The 15,955-nt window shown below is 42.6% G+C and overlaps 1 protein-coding gene across 2 annotated transcripts in view; it reads right to left on the minus strand.

The window, feature by feature from the left end:
* roraa (RAR-related orphan receptor A, paralog a) overlaps positions 1–15,955 on the minus strand; it is a 169,659-nt gene that overhangs the window by 40,764 nt on the left and 112,940 nt on the right. Inside the window, exon 1 of one of the 2 annotated variants that reach the window (XM_031856722.1) lies at positions 2,474–4,960. The exons of the other annotated variant lie outside the window; for it this stretch is intronic. Coding sequence (XP_031712582.1) covers positions 2,474–2,504 — 31 coding nt within the window. The 5' untranslated portion in view covers positions 2,505–4,960. Of the gene's footprint in view, positions 1–2,473; positions 4,961–15,955 lie in introns of those variants that run through there. 2 annotated transcript variants of the gene reach the window in all.

Genomic DNA, 15,955 nt, shown 5'->3' on the forward strand with positions numbered 1-15,955 from the left:
GAGTAAAAGTACTCAGTTACATTCCCCACCGCTATGTATACCTCGTCACAATGATGCTCTTTATGAAGGGTTAATTATATGTACTGAGGATGGTTTTACCTTTTCTGTCAATCTACACATCAAACAACTTTCTTTAATTATGTAATTGGAATTTTCATCCTAATTGTGCTGAGTAGGCTGGCTAATTTGCATGGGGTAATGAGAGGGATGTTTCCATTACAGGTAATTAGGTACTTGAGAGGCAGTGGTGTGGTAGAGAGGCTGAATAGAGAGGAATAGGTGGGTAAAGGGGGGTGCAGAGTAGAGACAAAGCCACAGAGACACATAGAGATGTTTGGTATAATATATTAGCATTTTTTTGCAGTGCACAGTATGAAAAACATTTTATTTTTAAAACAACAGAAAAAGGCACATGCAGTATGAACACAATTAACATAATAACAAAGTCATGTTCTGTTCATCCATTCATTTCACTGACCATTTTCAGGAAGAAATTACTACTGCCGTTTAAATTAGTTTCCAATTATACAGCTTGTTCATATTTTAATTTAATTTCTGACATTGATACAGTGTCCTATCATGACACCAGCAGCTGAACGTACCAATAAGGGGTGAGACAGAGCACAAAGTAGACATAAAGACTGGAAAATAGAATGGCTAGTAAACATCTTAACATGTTTACGGCTGATGACAAATAAAGAAAATGCACTTATTAAAAAAGGAAAAAATGCACTAAGTCAGGAAAAGAAGAAATATACACATTAAAATGCTGTGTATATGCCACACTTTAAAAAAGTCATAGAAAAGCTACACAGCAGTCGATTCCATCCAAAACCAATATGATTTCATAAAGCCCTCCACTATAAACTGCATAAAGGACATTAGGTCAAAGGCCATCTTTCATATGCATCTCATTGAAAATGAGATACAGGACTGCACTTCCTCTCAATTTCACAACTGACTGTGAGCCTCCCTTCATAAATGAATTCTCACACATTGTGATCGATATAGGGGAAAAATAGAAGAAATTAACACTACGCTCAGAGTTGCAAGTCTCTCACACAAAGAACATGATATTTAACTGCATCTAGATGGCAAACTTATTACGCAAATACATAAACTGTAACTAGGAAATGCTGTAAGGGTTATTATCAATACCACTAATATTAATACTAATATATACATTTGATAAAAGCCTGTTATTTCACACATGGATTATTCATGAATATATTACTATATATTAATATGTATACATATAAGTATTTTGAAAATACTCCATTACTTTTTTGTCTGGACAGTAAATATTAAAACAAAAAGCACAAATGTAAATATATTTCAGGTCAGATGGGAAGACAAAAATTACATCATTCCTGACATTTCTCCTTCAACACAAAATGACAGCTGCCTGTTATTGTTTTTGACTGTATTATGCATACGAGCACATTTGTTTGGATATGGTTGTTCCCATTTCTCAATATGGAAGACTGAGTGTATTAATATGTGTGAAAAGCATGATTATGTGCGCGTGTGCAAGCATGCACGAGAGAAGGAGTGTGTGCTGTACTGTATGTCTGACTGCACTTTCAGTGTCTGTCTGTGCGGATGTGTGTGTGCGCATGTATGCCTGTATGATGGAGGGGGTGGACGAGCTGGGATTAAGCATATTAGATCAACATCACAGCGACTGGCAGGACCCAGTCCTGCTCTCATGGCCACATATGTACACACGACTAACCAAAAAATAGGTCAGTGGAACACAACACACTCACACACAGATATACACACACATGCACCAGTATCAACTCAAAGAATCACAGTCTGCCAGTCGCGCCAGTGCCTTGTCGCCCGTCTGCGACCCACGTTCAACACTGCCACGCACATCTTCCCGCGGAACAGACACATCCTCTGGACTGGAACAACAGGATTAAGAACGGGACAGAGAGAATAGCAACAAGAGCCCCCGGCCCCCCTTTCCGACCCTTTGCCCCCCTCTCTCTCTGAAATGCTACCTCACATTAATGCCAAAAAAACTTCTCAGGAGCTGTGCTTGTCAGAGACGTGCAAAGATTACACCGCTGTGGTTTGCACAGCTCCCCACACAAGGAGTAAAAGAATCAAACCAAAATACCTTTACAAATTTTAAAAAGTTAAATGAGTCTAGCTCAGTGTCTCTTTCTGAATAAAGAACATATTTGCACATCTGTTCATGCATGAAAAGAAACATTAGAAAAGCCTAATTCACTTGCACGCATTCAGAAGCACAGTGTTACTGTATTCCTCCCTCCCTCTCTCTCTCTCTCTCTCTCTCTGTCTCTCTCTCTCTCTCTCTCTCTCTCTCTCTCTCTCACTCTCTCTCTCTGTCACACGCATGCCTTGCAAATGAAATGCAAAGAGTTGGCAGGCTATGAATAGCAGAGCCGTACTTCCCTACTTGTTACTCAGGGTGCAGGATCAGCATGCATTTTTCTCTTACCTTTCATAGCTGAAATCACAAAATACATCATTAAGCTTCGAGTCCATAAGAGAACAACTATCACCAGCGCAAAGCCCTCCACTGCTGTCTCAGCAGCAGCTGGCCAGCACAGCTCTGTCTCTCAGCCTCCGAGCATGACCACACCAGAATCCATGTGACTGTGACATCAGTGTTCATGTCTGACTGCTCCCCACCCACTAGCCTTTGATTGGCACAGCATGCAGCCAGTAGGGGCGCTGAGAGCTCAGGCAGGGAAGCTGGCCCTCTTCCCACTGATTGCAGTCAGAGCCTTGTATACCGGCTTGCTAGACACAGCGCACTCTCGCTATCTTCCCTTGGCATATATTTTTAGTGCAAGGATAAAGTCAGAACCAGTTCTAGCAGACGTCAGTTTATCACACTATTGTTCTATCCCTTCTACTCTCTTGGTTTTCTGCTAAAAAAAAAAAGAAAAGAAAAACAGTGCTATGTTAAGGATAAGAAAAAAGTCAAGGAGGGGATAAATGCCTACACGGGGATGAGAGAGAGGTGAAGCCGAAAAATAGCAAAAAAAGTAATAAAAGGAAAGCGGAGAGGATGGATATGAGGGAGATCTGTAATGTTTCTGTGGCTCAAAGATGGAAGCGCTCCGCTCTTCTCCTCCTCCCTGTCTGTAGATATGAGTGATCAGTGTGAGGCCAGATGTCTGCAAGCAGCGGTGGGCCCTACACCGAGAGAAGACGAGTGGAGCCTCAGCTTCTTCCCATGACCTCTCAGAGGACCCGCATGCCCTTCTCTCACACACACATACACACACACACACACACTCCGACGGCTCTCACACACTCTTTTTGACAGGTGAAGAAGGCGAGATAGTGACGGAAGGGTTCGGATGATCCCTTCCACCCCACAGCGACCGGGCGATGAGTTTCTTGCTATCATTTCTCCTTCTCTCCCTCCTGTGCCCCTCACTCTCGCCCCCTGCTTCCCATTCCAGTCCCTACCTCTCTGTCTCTCTCTCTCTCTCTCTCCTCCCCCTCTCCTCGCTCATCCTCTCTCATATGATAATCTGTTCTGACTCCTAACCAGCTGCCTCTCTCTGATACAATATTCTGGTTTTAGTGCAATCCAGCCTTGGCCAATAACCACGTTGCATTTGGCATTTCCACAAATAAGCTGGCGCTCATATCATCTCGTCTCAAGACAAACATCATGCAGCTTCAGTTTCAGGCGCTGCAATATTCTAAATCTATATTCTAAATATCTAAAAATTACAGGAAAAATACTTTTTTTAACACCACCAATATTTCAAATTTCAGAGGCTTATTTTACAATCGCTACAGTGGTTTGACATCAATATCACAACAGCAGCACTGTATCTTTGCCACAGGATTATGATGCTTTCACTTTCAACAATGCGTGAGAGACATTTTGATAGATTTATTTTTTTATTCCCGTTTTACATACTAAATATCTATATGCATTTGAAGTTTTCTATCGTGTTCTGTTCAATGAATAAAGGTGCTTCTAACCACATATACAATGGAAATGAGGACTCAGCAGCTTGCAACATAAATCTTCCCATGACAATGTTTCATTAGGACCTCTATGATCCATTAGAGACACTAAACACATTAACTCACGTTGTGTCAACACCAGTCTCTTATTGCACACCGTCTAATGAACAAAATATCATTCAGAGGCTGATAGCATCAAATGGAGCGTGCTTGGGATACAAACTACACGTAGACAGGCCCTGGTAAACTATCCAAACAATGTGATGTCAGAGACAGAGCAGTTGACTCATTTCAATGTTGCCGTCTCCCCACAAGATCTTCAAAGTTCACCAAATGAGTCAGGGCCAAGGCCCACGCAGGAACATGTCTAACTGCCACTATCTGTGGTTCGCTCTCAGAAACCGACTGCTCTATCAGTGTACCAACCGTGGCTTGACAGACAGTGGCTTAACGCTGAGCGATGGTTAAGGGAAAAAAAACAACAACATGATACTGCAGGAGGAGTTGCGCTTGCTGGCTGGTTATCCAAAAACATCTGAGAGGAGGATAACATCCTTATTACCGTCTGAGCACATGTTTCGTCTGCTTACAATCTATGCTGCGAATGAGTTCCCTACAGGTTAGGAGAATTATGAAACAACCAACACCACTGGCTATTTCTAACAATGAAAAAGTAAAACCTATAAAATGTTGCATCAAAACCGATGTGGTACACTGATATCTACTCCACTTGGCTCTTTGCATCTAAAGTCAGCAGCCTTCCACAAAACATAAAAGGTCTATCAAGAGCCTAATTGTCCTCTAAGATATCTTCACCATCCATCCGCTTTCACGTGGGTTTGTTCTCCCGAATTATAAAAACAAAAAGCATATTACTTTCTACCAAAGAAACAAACATCGACAGTTCTGTAGATTATCCGCAGTAACTTGGAAACTTTCTGTGGACAAAGAATTTTTCATTACATTACAGTCATTTAGCAGACGCTTTTAACCAAAGCGACTTACAATTGAGATTCTATCACATTTCTACACCGTAGGCACAGATACGGGAGCAATATTTGGGGTTAAGTGTCTTGCTCAAGGACACATCGACATGCAACTAGCGGAGCCAGAGCCGGGGATCAAACCGCCGATCCTCTGATTGAAGGACGGCCCTGCTATCCACTATCAATCATGATTTTTTTGGGGCAGTCCTGAGGCTTATAGGGTTTAAGTCACCAACCATTGAACGCGATGTCCGTAGTGTAAATCTGGGTGGGGATCTTTGTTGCACGTCATTCCCCATCTCTCTGTCCTCTCTTTTCTTTTTTTCAATACTGTGAGCACGACAAACTAAATTGTATTATAATACAATATAATTTTTAATTGTGGTGAACTTACCCTTTAAGAAAAACATAAAACTAATAAACCAATCTTGATGTTGTTCTACTCTACAACAAATATAGTGCCTGCAACTGTATATAATTGTGCTTAAAAGCCCAGGCCTCCCTAAGGAGAAATGTCTCCAGCTAAGCTGCTTCATTTGCTCTTGATCACACTCTCCCTTGACTGCTCCACATTAGCAGTGACAGTATGCCAATACCCTGCTGATAGTTGTTCATTAGGGCATTGATTAAGCCACAAAGGCTCTGATGGTCAAACGTCTGTGGGTATGAATATGCTGATCACTGTAGCCATCAATAGAATCCTTTTAGTCAATCATTTATTTTAGTATAAAATATAAATCGTGATAGTGAAGTTGCTGTGACTCCAGGAGGGAGAGAGTTTCTGGTACGGACACTACATTTGTGCATTTACACCAGCCCAGTCATGTGTCTCACACTCCTCTTGGATTAATTCAAGCAAATGTATTTACTGTAAACAAGCCCTGTGGAATGGAATTCAATCGAGATGAGGTGCGGAGCATCCACTGGTGCCCCTGGAGGAGAGGAGAGGACCAGAGCTGATAATGGCCTCATTAGCAGTCTGTCAGTAGCCATTCCACGCACAGACTCACCATGCAGCTGATCCATGTTAACTCTTACAGCTCTGGACCAGCCTCAGAACTGTCCTCTGCGTGCTGTTGCACTCTGCGGCCTTTGACCTGCACGGGATAAACAGTTATGGACTTCCTCATTGTGTGTGGGAATCTCGTCGTGAGGTATTTTAGAGAGTTGAGGCTTATATTACGACCACAAGAGCCACCTGGGTGTTCGGAGGCACAGCAGCCTGAAGCAGCGGTAGAATTAGCAAGCTTCAACAGGCACTCCATGAAAACAATACAGATCAATTTAATATAGATGCCAAGGAGTGGAGGGCATAATATTAGAACCATAACAGCACTGGCCCACACCACACAATCATAAACCAATTTAGGGCCATTCCAAGCAATTTCCTGGGGGCTTCCACTTGTGGGAAAACTTCAATAAATCACACAGACAACAAAGGGAATACCTATTTCAGAGAAAATAGAGGACACTATTGGGTTATATCCAGAGGACTGCGAAGGGTTGCATTTAAAGACAAGTTTGAATAAGAGAAGTGAGAGTTTAAGAACATGCTACATGCCGCTGTTGTGCCTGGGTTTCATGGTATAATGTGTAGCTACAGGAAATGCTGTTCAGTCATTACGGCTAATGGGTTTTCCACGGAGCAAAGCAGTGTGTCTACTAGTCTAGCAAGGTAGCAGCTGTAGGTAAGTATTGTGCTTTCTGCAATCTTAACAGTTACCGTACACTCTGATCAGATGACTATATACACTGTCCTTCATCCTTTAGACTGCCAGCTCAGCACCATTCTCTCTTTCTATCTGTCACTCAATACAAACAGACACAAGCACAATATTTATAGAACAGGAGGGTCAAAATGAATAAACCTGAAAGCATATCATTCCTACATAGGTGAAGTGTACACCCGTCAACTGTCATGTAATCCGAATCAACAACACAGTACTTATAGCAAATGGTTGACAAGGCTATAGCCTTTTGTTTTACTGCCAGGGTTATTTATAGAGTGAAATTTAAATTTTTTTTTGAACAAACACAAAAAATAAGAGCCTCTGGTATTTCCAAATCAATTCAATCAAAAGTACTGTGTCACCGTGGTAGCAAAGCCATATTTGTCCTCCACGGATTGACCACGCTTCAAATTTGAGGCAGACTTGCATGCCTGCCTCAAATGAAATGACCCTTGCAGGTATGAGTGAGGTGGTGACAAGAGGCTCTGAACAATATAATAAGCACTGCACTTCAATGAAAAACATCAAAGGCCCTCGGCTACTTTTTAGTCGCTATTTTGTTTAGTGGCTGCGTAGTTGTTGCTGTTATCTGTCTGCTAGATTTAAAGTAAGTGAAATGCCAGGTATTTCTGTGTGTCTCCAGCAGCAAGAAACGTGTTTACAATCGGCCCGCTGGAACTGAATGTTCACTTTATTGATACAGCCTTGAAAAAAATATGCGCCTTATACATTCAAAATCTGTTTATTTATTTGGTTTATCAGATGAAAAGGCAGTGGTAAAGAGGGATCGTCAGCACTGCTGGAGTGCTATCATAAATCTCACGGAACAATCTTTCAATAGATCAATAGAAATCAGATTTAACAATGAATTGCACCGCATCTCCTTTGTGCGAAGCTGCCCTTGGGGACAGAAAGGAAAGGGATAGGAGGATAGAGAGAGAGAAGGAGCGAAAGGGAACGAGGAGGGGAGATTATCACAGGCATGGCAGTCTGTGTGAGAGGCTTAGCCTGGCTAGGCAGGGAGGTGGAACCCTGTGAATTCTAATGAACTGGCAAGACTCCCCCAAAAGCAGCTCCATCTCCATGGCATGAGGACGACAGGAGGGAAGAAGGAGGTGATTAGGAAGGCGCAGCCCCTCCACGACAAACCAAACAGAGCAGGTCATTTTCCCTGTGATAATTATGGCTATAACCAGGCATGAGGGATTGGTAATGGACCTGCTTATTCTTCATGCCCTGCAAAGGCAACCACTGAGCCTGTCAAGGGGAAAAAGCATGGTGATGTGGTTTTGTTTATTTTCTTCCGTTGGTCGGGTGACTCTGGTAAGAGTTGCGTTAGCTGTTGAAAAGGGCAGCAGGGGGAACTTGGCCTTTGAGGGAGAAGTTAACGAATGAACTTCATTATTGAGGAGCATACCAGGGAGAACCCCCGGAGTGTGTGATGTATTACCTGGCGTCAAACTTACACACTCCCACAGCATCACCAATATAGCCTGACATCAGCTCTGGGGGGAGGTAGGCGTGTAAACTAAAATAGTTAACCTTCTGGCTTAAGGCTATAGAAGAAAAGAAGAAAACAGAAAAACAAACTGGGATGTACAATATTTGCGTCAATAGAGTTTTTTTCAATAAAAAAACCCAACAATTTTAAAACCTCTAAATTACTCAATATTTCTTCTGCATTTAGGCTGAACAATTTCACCATTATTCTCTCTATTGGAACACCAAAGTGAGTAATGAGGCAGAGCTCTTTTCTGTGACTGCTCAGCGCAGAACCCTCTTAAACTAACACATATTTAATGTTCTCTCTGCGACTTCAGGTAATGCAGTTGGTCCGGTGAGGCAGTGCAGATCAACGCAATGTAGATTACTCTCATTTATTAAAAAAGCAGCTCTGTTCAAGCATGAAAGTAACTTTTCCTAAGTTCTATGAGCTTAATAAAAACAAGTGACCCACTAGAGGGACCAATGTTTTCCTCAAGATTGAGGGAGATCTTCAGGCTATTCGCGATGTGCACCACTTAGCCTTCCCCCTTCCCCTGGATGGAGTTTCTCTACGGTGGACGGCACCAAGGAGCTCTTTTACTGAGCACACTCTCAACACTTTTACTCTTGACTTATGAGGATGCCATGGGTGCAGGGGAGTGATTCATCACTGGGTGTGCTCCTCTTGCACCCTCACACATTAGTAATGTGGTCCGCTGAGGAGGAGTTCTGTCATCAGTCTGTACCTGGACCCTCCGAACAAGGTAGGTCAACAGGAGGCAGCAGCGGCTGGCCCACTTTTAGTCTTTCACAGCACCTTTAAGTTTCCTCCAGCTCTGCCACAGCTGAGCCTGACGGACACACTAAGACCAGTCTGGTCAAAGGGAGACACTGGTGCTGTAACTGGTGGACTCTCTATATCTGTTGACTCAGTGAAGCTTGTCCTACCAGTGCCAAAGTACAGCAGGCCAAGTGAGACTTGGTGAGAAGTTAAAAGCAAAGGGAGAAGAGCATCTTCATTCAAAATAGTGTGAGAGTGTAAAAGCAACACACAAAAAAGAAAGAAAAACAAACAAATGACTCATAGTTTGGATGAAAAGTTCCCAGACTTATCCATCTGAAACCGCCTGGGGAAATTTCATCACAAGACTCCCTAGTCTTCCGTAATACGGCCGCAACAAAATAAGTGGCAAACACATGATTGTGTGTTCTTTCACAAAATGTAGAGCCACTTTAAGTCAGCATAAGCCTTTGACCTTAACATTGTAGGTAATGCACATTTAAATACCTACCTCAGTATTCATGTTTGTCATTTTACTTGTGAAGATTAGGTGTAAAAAGGCTATTTGAAACCAAAACACAGGATTAAGGGATAATGCTGCTCTGTGTCTTGTGAGTCGACCTTGATTCTGTAATCCAGCACAATACTGGAGAACAGCATATTTCTCTCTCTTGTACATTCAATACACTCACTGTAGAACAGCTCACGCTGATGTAATGGCAAAAGCATAATGGCACTACGCTGAAAGAGAAAGTAATCTGAATTAAGGGGAACTTCATTGTGATATCTGTGTAATAGAACTGGAAATAGCATTACAGCATTTGTACAAAGAAAAATACTATTGGTAGTACCTTTATATATTAAATAAGGATGGATACAAATATGAGCTGATAATGTTGTTGCACGTAAGAGAGGAGAAAAAAAAGCACATAAGTGAATTGATTTGAATCATGCAGACCTGCACTTTAATGACCATGGTGAGAAATGAACTTGATCTTCAAAGTGAACCAACCTGCAGCTAGCCACGGCGTTATTAAGGACCGTGCCACTTAATCAGAGAGGACGCCGATTTAGCAAGGAGCTAACTATGCAGGAGGGACCCTCTTTGGTAGAAAACACATTACAGAGCATTGTGTCACCTGACTCGTGCAGGTACGTATACATGCTCTCCTCTCTTCCCCCAATCTGCCTTATTTTCCTGACTCCATGTCTCCTTTTCTGTTTTTTTTTCTTCTTCTTCTGCCGCAGACCTAGTAGAATGAAAACCTGCCTTTGATGTCTGGGATCCTATAATGCTGAGCAGTAGAAATCCGCATGCCTGTTATCTGTAGAATCTTAATGATGACGGCTAACTTCACAATGGGTTAACCGCATCTCTCTGTTCTCGCACTGCACACCCACAGAAACACAAATTAATAGCAACGGGAAAAAACAGCATTTCTCTAATAAAGCAGATTCAACAAAATGTGCACAATGCGATCAGCACAAATGTCAATGTATAATATCACTGCAAGCTTTCGTGAGCACTTCTGCTTTCTTCTCGGTCGATGTAACTTTTTTTTCTACTTTAGTTTCTGAGCAGAGTGACAATTTTTGTTGGAAAGACAGGATCCTTACTTCAAATGCATCTAATTAAGTTTCAGTAAACATACGAAGCTCGGTATTCAGTCTATTTTGTTGTGTTTTTCCCCAACATATTTATTTTTCTTTGTTGCACTGTGACGATCATTACTGACCTTGAAATGGTGCTTACATGACATTTCAGAATAATTGTATTGTAGGGGACATCTTACTCGTTGCTTGGTTTATTCAACAACATTCCTCTGAATAATTCAGGAATGAAATTATATATGTTCATTTTACTTTCCTTAATTCATGCATGATATTGCATCAGAATTTTCAAAACCCTAAACAAAAACAATGGGATAATTCTGACAATAGATTTTTTATTTTTTTACTCCACTTCAGTTTAGTATAATTTGTCTCAAAAATGCACTTCAGTGAGAAGTGAAGACAATCAATATCAGATACATGCTGGTCAGAGTGATAAGTCTGGACAGACTATGTGCATGGCTGCGACTGAGGAACTTGATGATGGCACGAGGACATTTAATTATGGCCCCCATCTTAAAGCTTCCCCATCAGCATCCGTCAGGATCATATCTGGAGGAGCTCCATGACCTCCGCCTCCGTCGCCCTCCATGAATCAAACCTTTCATTACCAGCTGACAATCTTGTCTTGCGCTGAGTGTGTGTACACCATGGGAAAGTGATGAGGCATCGGAAACCCGATGAGTGACGGATAACCTGCGCTTGTGCAAAGGCTGGCCGGCTGTGCGCTGCCGTGAGCGCAAGGCCGGCCGTGCCCTCCCAGCCATGCCAACTGCTTCGCCTGGCAGACGCCACCATCTCAGCACAGCCCACGGTCCCCGGCCCCTTTCACCTGAGGTGGCAGACAGCCGGCAGAAGCGAAATCGCCGGCAGCAGATGGGGCCACTTACTTTGGCTGGCCCAGCCAAGCATTGTGTCCTTGTCACATGTCAGTTACTCTTGTTTTCTTGTCTGACAACACGTCAAGACAGGGCCTTTCAGTTTTCAGTGAGACACAAAAGGGAGAGGTTGAGGAAAAGCTGACGAGGCCTCTCTTCACTCCGGCGCAAATTCTCTGAAAGAGCCGGCACCAAGAGAAGAACCAGATTAAAAGCCAACAAAAGCAGAGCTCCCCCCACAAAAAGCTGTTGTGCACCCCTACGGTTCCCCCTAGCATTCTCCTCCTTATAAAACACCCTGGGCCCCCAGGAGGTGATAGAAAGAAGCGTCCACACCCACAGAAATGTATGCAAAGAAAGCACATGTACAAAGGCCATTTGCAATTTTACAAAATGGCAGACATAATGCTTTTACCGAAAAATGAGGACCTGCCATATTGTGTTGGAGGGGAGAAAGTATGGCACCAGAGGAAAAATGGAGAAAAATCATGCTGGCCTGGTTTACGACAAATAGATAGCTCTATTGATTTCCCTTTTACACTGACTGTCCATCCCTCACTGTTGTGATTACATTGACCTATTTCAGAAAAAAAAATAGCCGTCTGTTATAGATTATACCAGAATGTCCAAAAAGAATACTGTTTTTGTGGAACAAACAAATAGAGAAAGATGAAACATAACCTACAGTACAGTGGGAGAAAGAAATTGCGTCAATTTAAGCGTTCAATGTTGCTCTGGGAGGAGAGGAAACAACAAGTTCTTGTACCACGCTGAGAATCAAATAACTTCAACAGAAAGAGCGGCGGTGCTTAGTGGGGCCCCGCAATGTCAATTTCAATCCTAATAAAAGGGCAACAACATGAAAATGATTGCAATATTGCTCAACCAACGTTTAAACATAATAATGCCAATTTTACAAACTTGGAATTATGTTTCGTAAGAACAACAGAGTATAACCTATTTGATAATAATCGAATGTACTGTATGCGCTGCTGTATTGTGTTTTTTGTTTTTGCTCTAATACACTACAGCACAGTTCAGTGTTGTATGCTTTGTGCTGATGATTCCTCTGCGTCTGTGTGTATTGCTGTGTGCACTCGTCCTGCTCCACTATGTCTGTGCTGTGCGTCTCACTAGACTATCTCTCTCCGCGTAGCTCAGGGGACTCTGGCTGGCTGATCTTCATTATCAGCCCGAGCTTAACAATGTACTGGATGCACTTCCCACATGAGTGCAACTAACAAATCCCCACAGAGCTGAATCAAGGCAACAATGTGATGAAATACCTTCAAACAGCCACTGAGCATGGAAAACTGAGCTATGCAGAGACAACTCGCACTGCCCCGGGCGATTCCACAGGAGTGCGCCTGTTGCCAAGCAAAATTAGACAGCAACTGGGACATATTATTCGCCTAAATTGGCAATGTACAGCACTATTAAGGACCATAAATCTCATGTTTGATTAACTGAAAATACCTCAATTCACAGAGCCAATGCAGCAGCATTCTATCACTCAGAAATCCAAGCAGGATCTGACGTCTTTTAGAGGTAAAATAGATGCTTTACGGAGGTAAAATCTGTCACGTGAACACAAAGAGCATTATTGGGATTAATAATGCTGTTAGCATATTGTTCTGAACATACACCAGACTACATTTATGAGGAATCTCAAATGCACAAAAGCAAAAAAAAAATCTACAAACTCTGGCTTTATAACTTTGAGTTGAATCTCAACGACTGATATTATTTCACTGTAACTCTGCACTCAGGTTTTCTAAGACAGTGGAGAAAAATCTAAATCATCAGTTTCCTTTAAAACAGATTGGCTGTACTATTACTATGCGAGTGTGGATCTCAGACGAGAGAAACTCAATACAAGCTGCTAGCAAATGAATTAAGACGCAGGAGCAAGGCCATGTTTCTCAATCAGTGTACGGAGCCTGTCATCGCAATGGAGATAAATATAGGGTGAAAAAACTGGGACTCTCTACAATGTATCTGTAAAACTGAAGAGAGGAAGCATCGTCTGTCTCCTTTTTTCTTTTCCCGGAGTTACATTCACTACTACTACTGCCTCCCTCTGGCCACTTTATTCCCAATCTAAACTCAGGCACACACTACACATAGTACACATTAATACAGGGGATTGGCAGAATACTGCAAACACCCCTGAAATATAATGAAATAAAATAAAATAACAATGCTTATTTATTTTCAGCTATTGTTAAGACTGCAAATTCATATCATTAGGTGATTTTTGAGGACAGTTTTGGGTTTTTTATTAGAATATTGTTTAGTGTTTCTGTTATATGGAGGTATTATTAAATCATTTCGTATGTTTTGTCTAATCTTTTGTAAACACTTAATGTAGATACTCAAGCCTTTGTTTTATTGTGCATCATCGTCTGAACAGTCAGCCAGACAATCAGTATATTGTACTTCATCTGCAAGAGTGAGAGAGGATTAGCTCGAGGTAATCAGGAGATCTGCTCTGTTCGAGGAAGAGCATCCTGGCTACACGACCTGTATGTGTGTGTGTGAGCGTTAGCTAGCGCTCTGCTATTCGAGCTGAGACAGAGCCCCAGACTGCTGATGGCAGATTAGAGGTGAGACGTCTAATCTCATTGTAATCAGCTGCTGCATCTGATCCTCCGCTCCACACCATCTCTCTCAACAGGTCCAAACAGAAACTCATCTCACAGCAACGCAGCCTTGCTGAGGTAGGAGACGGTGACCGCGTATATCTGGTGTCCGGCATCAAAGTAAGACAAGAAAAAAACAATCTCTTGCTGTCACCTCTGTCACAGGCAGCGTATTTTTTAACATCAACTGCTACTAAAAACTAATACAACAGAGCATATGTTAAACTGTCAGGGAAATGTACAGGAAAACCACAGCTGACTTCTTGCTGAGAATTATAGCCTTGTGGTTAAAGGAAGTGCTGTCGAGGGGCCGCCCCTTATAGGGAATGAAGAAAGAAGGGGAGTCAGACAGAGAGAAGAGAGGTTGCTTAAGTCCTTATAGCAGCTAGACTTGAGAGAGGACATCGCAGTCATAGGAACAATGAGTATCTGTTTTCATCTAGAATACTTCACCTTCTGATGGCTCTATGATTAGTCCAGTTGGTTGAATGAAAGAGGGAAGGAGAGGAGAGGAGAGGAGAGAAGAGGAGAGAGCAGTCTGCCAGTGAACAGCTGCCCCTGTAATTTATATTGATGAGGGGACTGGCATGGCGGGAAGCTTCCAGCAGTTTGATCACTCAGGCAGAGTGGGGAGTTAGTCAGAGACACGGCCCATCCCTGTGGTCTAGGTTGGACTAGGAAGACCTCCTAAAACACACACACACTTGCACACACATACAAGCAAGACTGCCAAGCTCACATTACGAGTGGCAGTGTGGACTGGCATATAGTGGGGAAGCCAATGTTTTCACTCCGAGAACAGAAATAGATCTACAGCCTGGCTATAACCATGTAGGGCAGAGCGATCTCCATCATTATTACTCCACCATATAATCACCAGGCTTCTCCAAGAAAGACCTTCCCTCCATATTCTCAATGACCATTAACCAGCCCTTGAACTTATTCTTGTGAACACAGTTCTGACGAGGTTCTACAGCCGCTTCCTGTCTGTGAGGCACAGCAATCAACTACTTGTTAAAGGGGCTTTACTTTGATTTCCTCACAAGGACACGATTTGAATATTTCTCACTGATATGAGACAGCGTGGTCCAGTCTCTGCCCAGGGCTTTGAACCCAAGACTCCTAAATCATGCTCTTTGATTTGAGCCCCTTCCGGTGTTGAGGTGCTTAGCGCCGCACTAATGAAGATAGTGGGGTGGTGGATGGTGGGTCAAAGCGTTTCTGTGCTACCTTGAAGACATCCTGACACAAACACGAACATGCATACATCAAAAAAGAAATACCAAAGCCCCTCCAGACAAGCAAATAGCTTAACACACAATCATACTGCTGTTTTGACAGGGCTGTTTGAGTAAGGTAGACCTGTCTAGGTGATCATATCCTTTGCCCTGCTGTCTGATGTAAGAAAGAGCCGGGGTGTTTTACAGGGCGAGATGCAGCTTCTCACAATCTGAAACTCTTCGACCGCTCTTACAGAAAAGCCCTCTGGCCTTCCCTCTCCACAAGTTTCATCAGAGTGATCAGAGGGAAAGGATAGCCTTCAGGGCTAGTTTCTTCCGTTCACACAGTGGGGTATGAACACACACATACACACACACACACACATAGACCTACACACTTAAACAGACACACTGCAGTACACCGCACAAAAGCGTTTTTACATGCCTTTCCGAACACACTTCACACGTGTCAAAATGGAGTACAAATCTCTTGAAAATCATTGATTTACAGGTTTGACTGTTCATCAATTCTTCATGAGCAGACTGATATTGAAAAGGCAGTGCTGGTGGTTAGACAAGGCAAAGCCTGTGTGCTATTGTTGTACAGCAAAAAGAAGTATGTATCTTTCAATTGCAGTGATATGATCTGTACA

This window comes from Anarrhichthys ocellatus, unplaced genomic scaffold (assembly GCF_004355925.1).
Source record: "Anarrhichthys ocellatus isolate YVR2014 unplaced genomic scaffold, GSC_Weel_1.0 scaffold2, whole genome shotgun sequence".
Classification (NCBI taxonomy): domain Eukaryota; kingdom Metazoa; phylum Chordata; class Actinopteri; order Perciformes; family Anarhichadidae; genus Anarrhichthys; species Anarrhichthys ocellatus.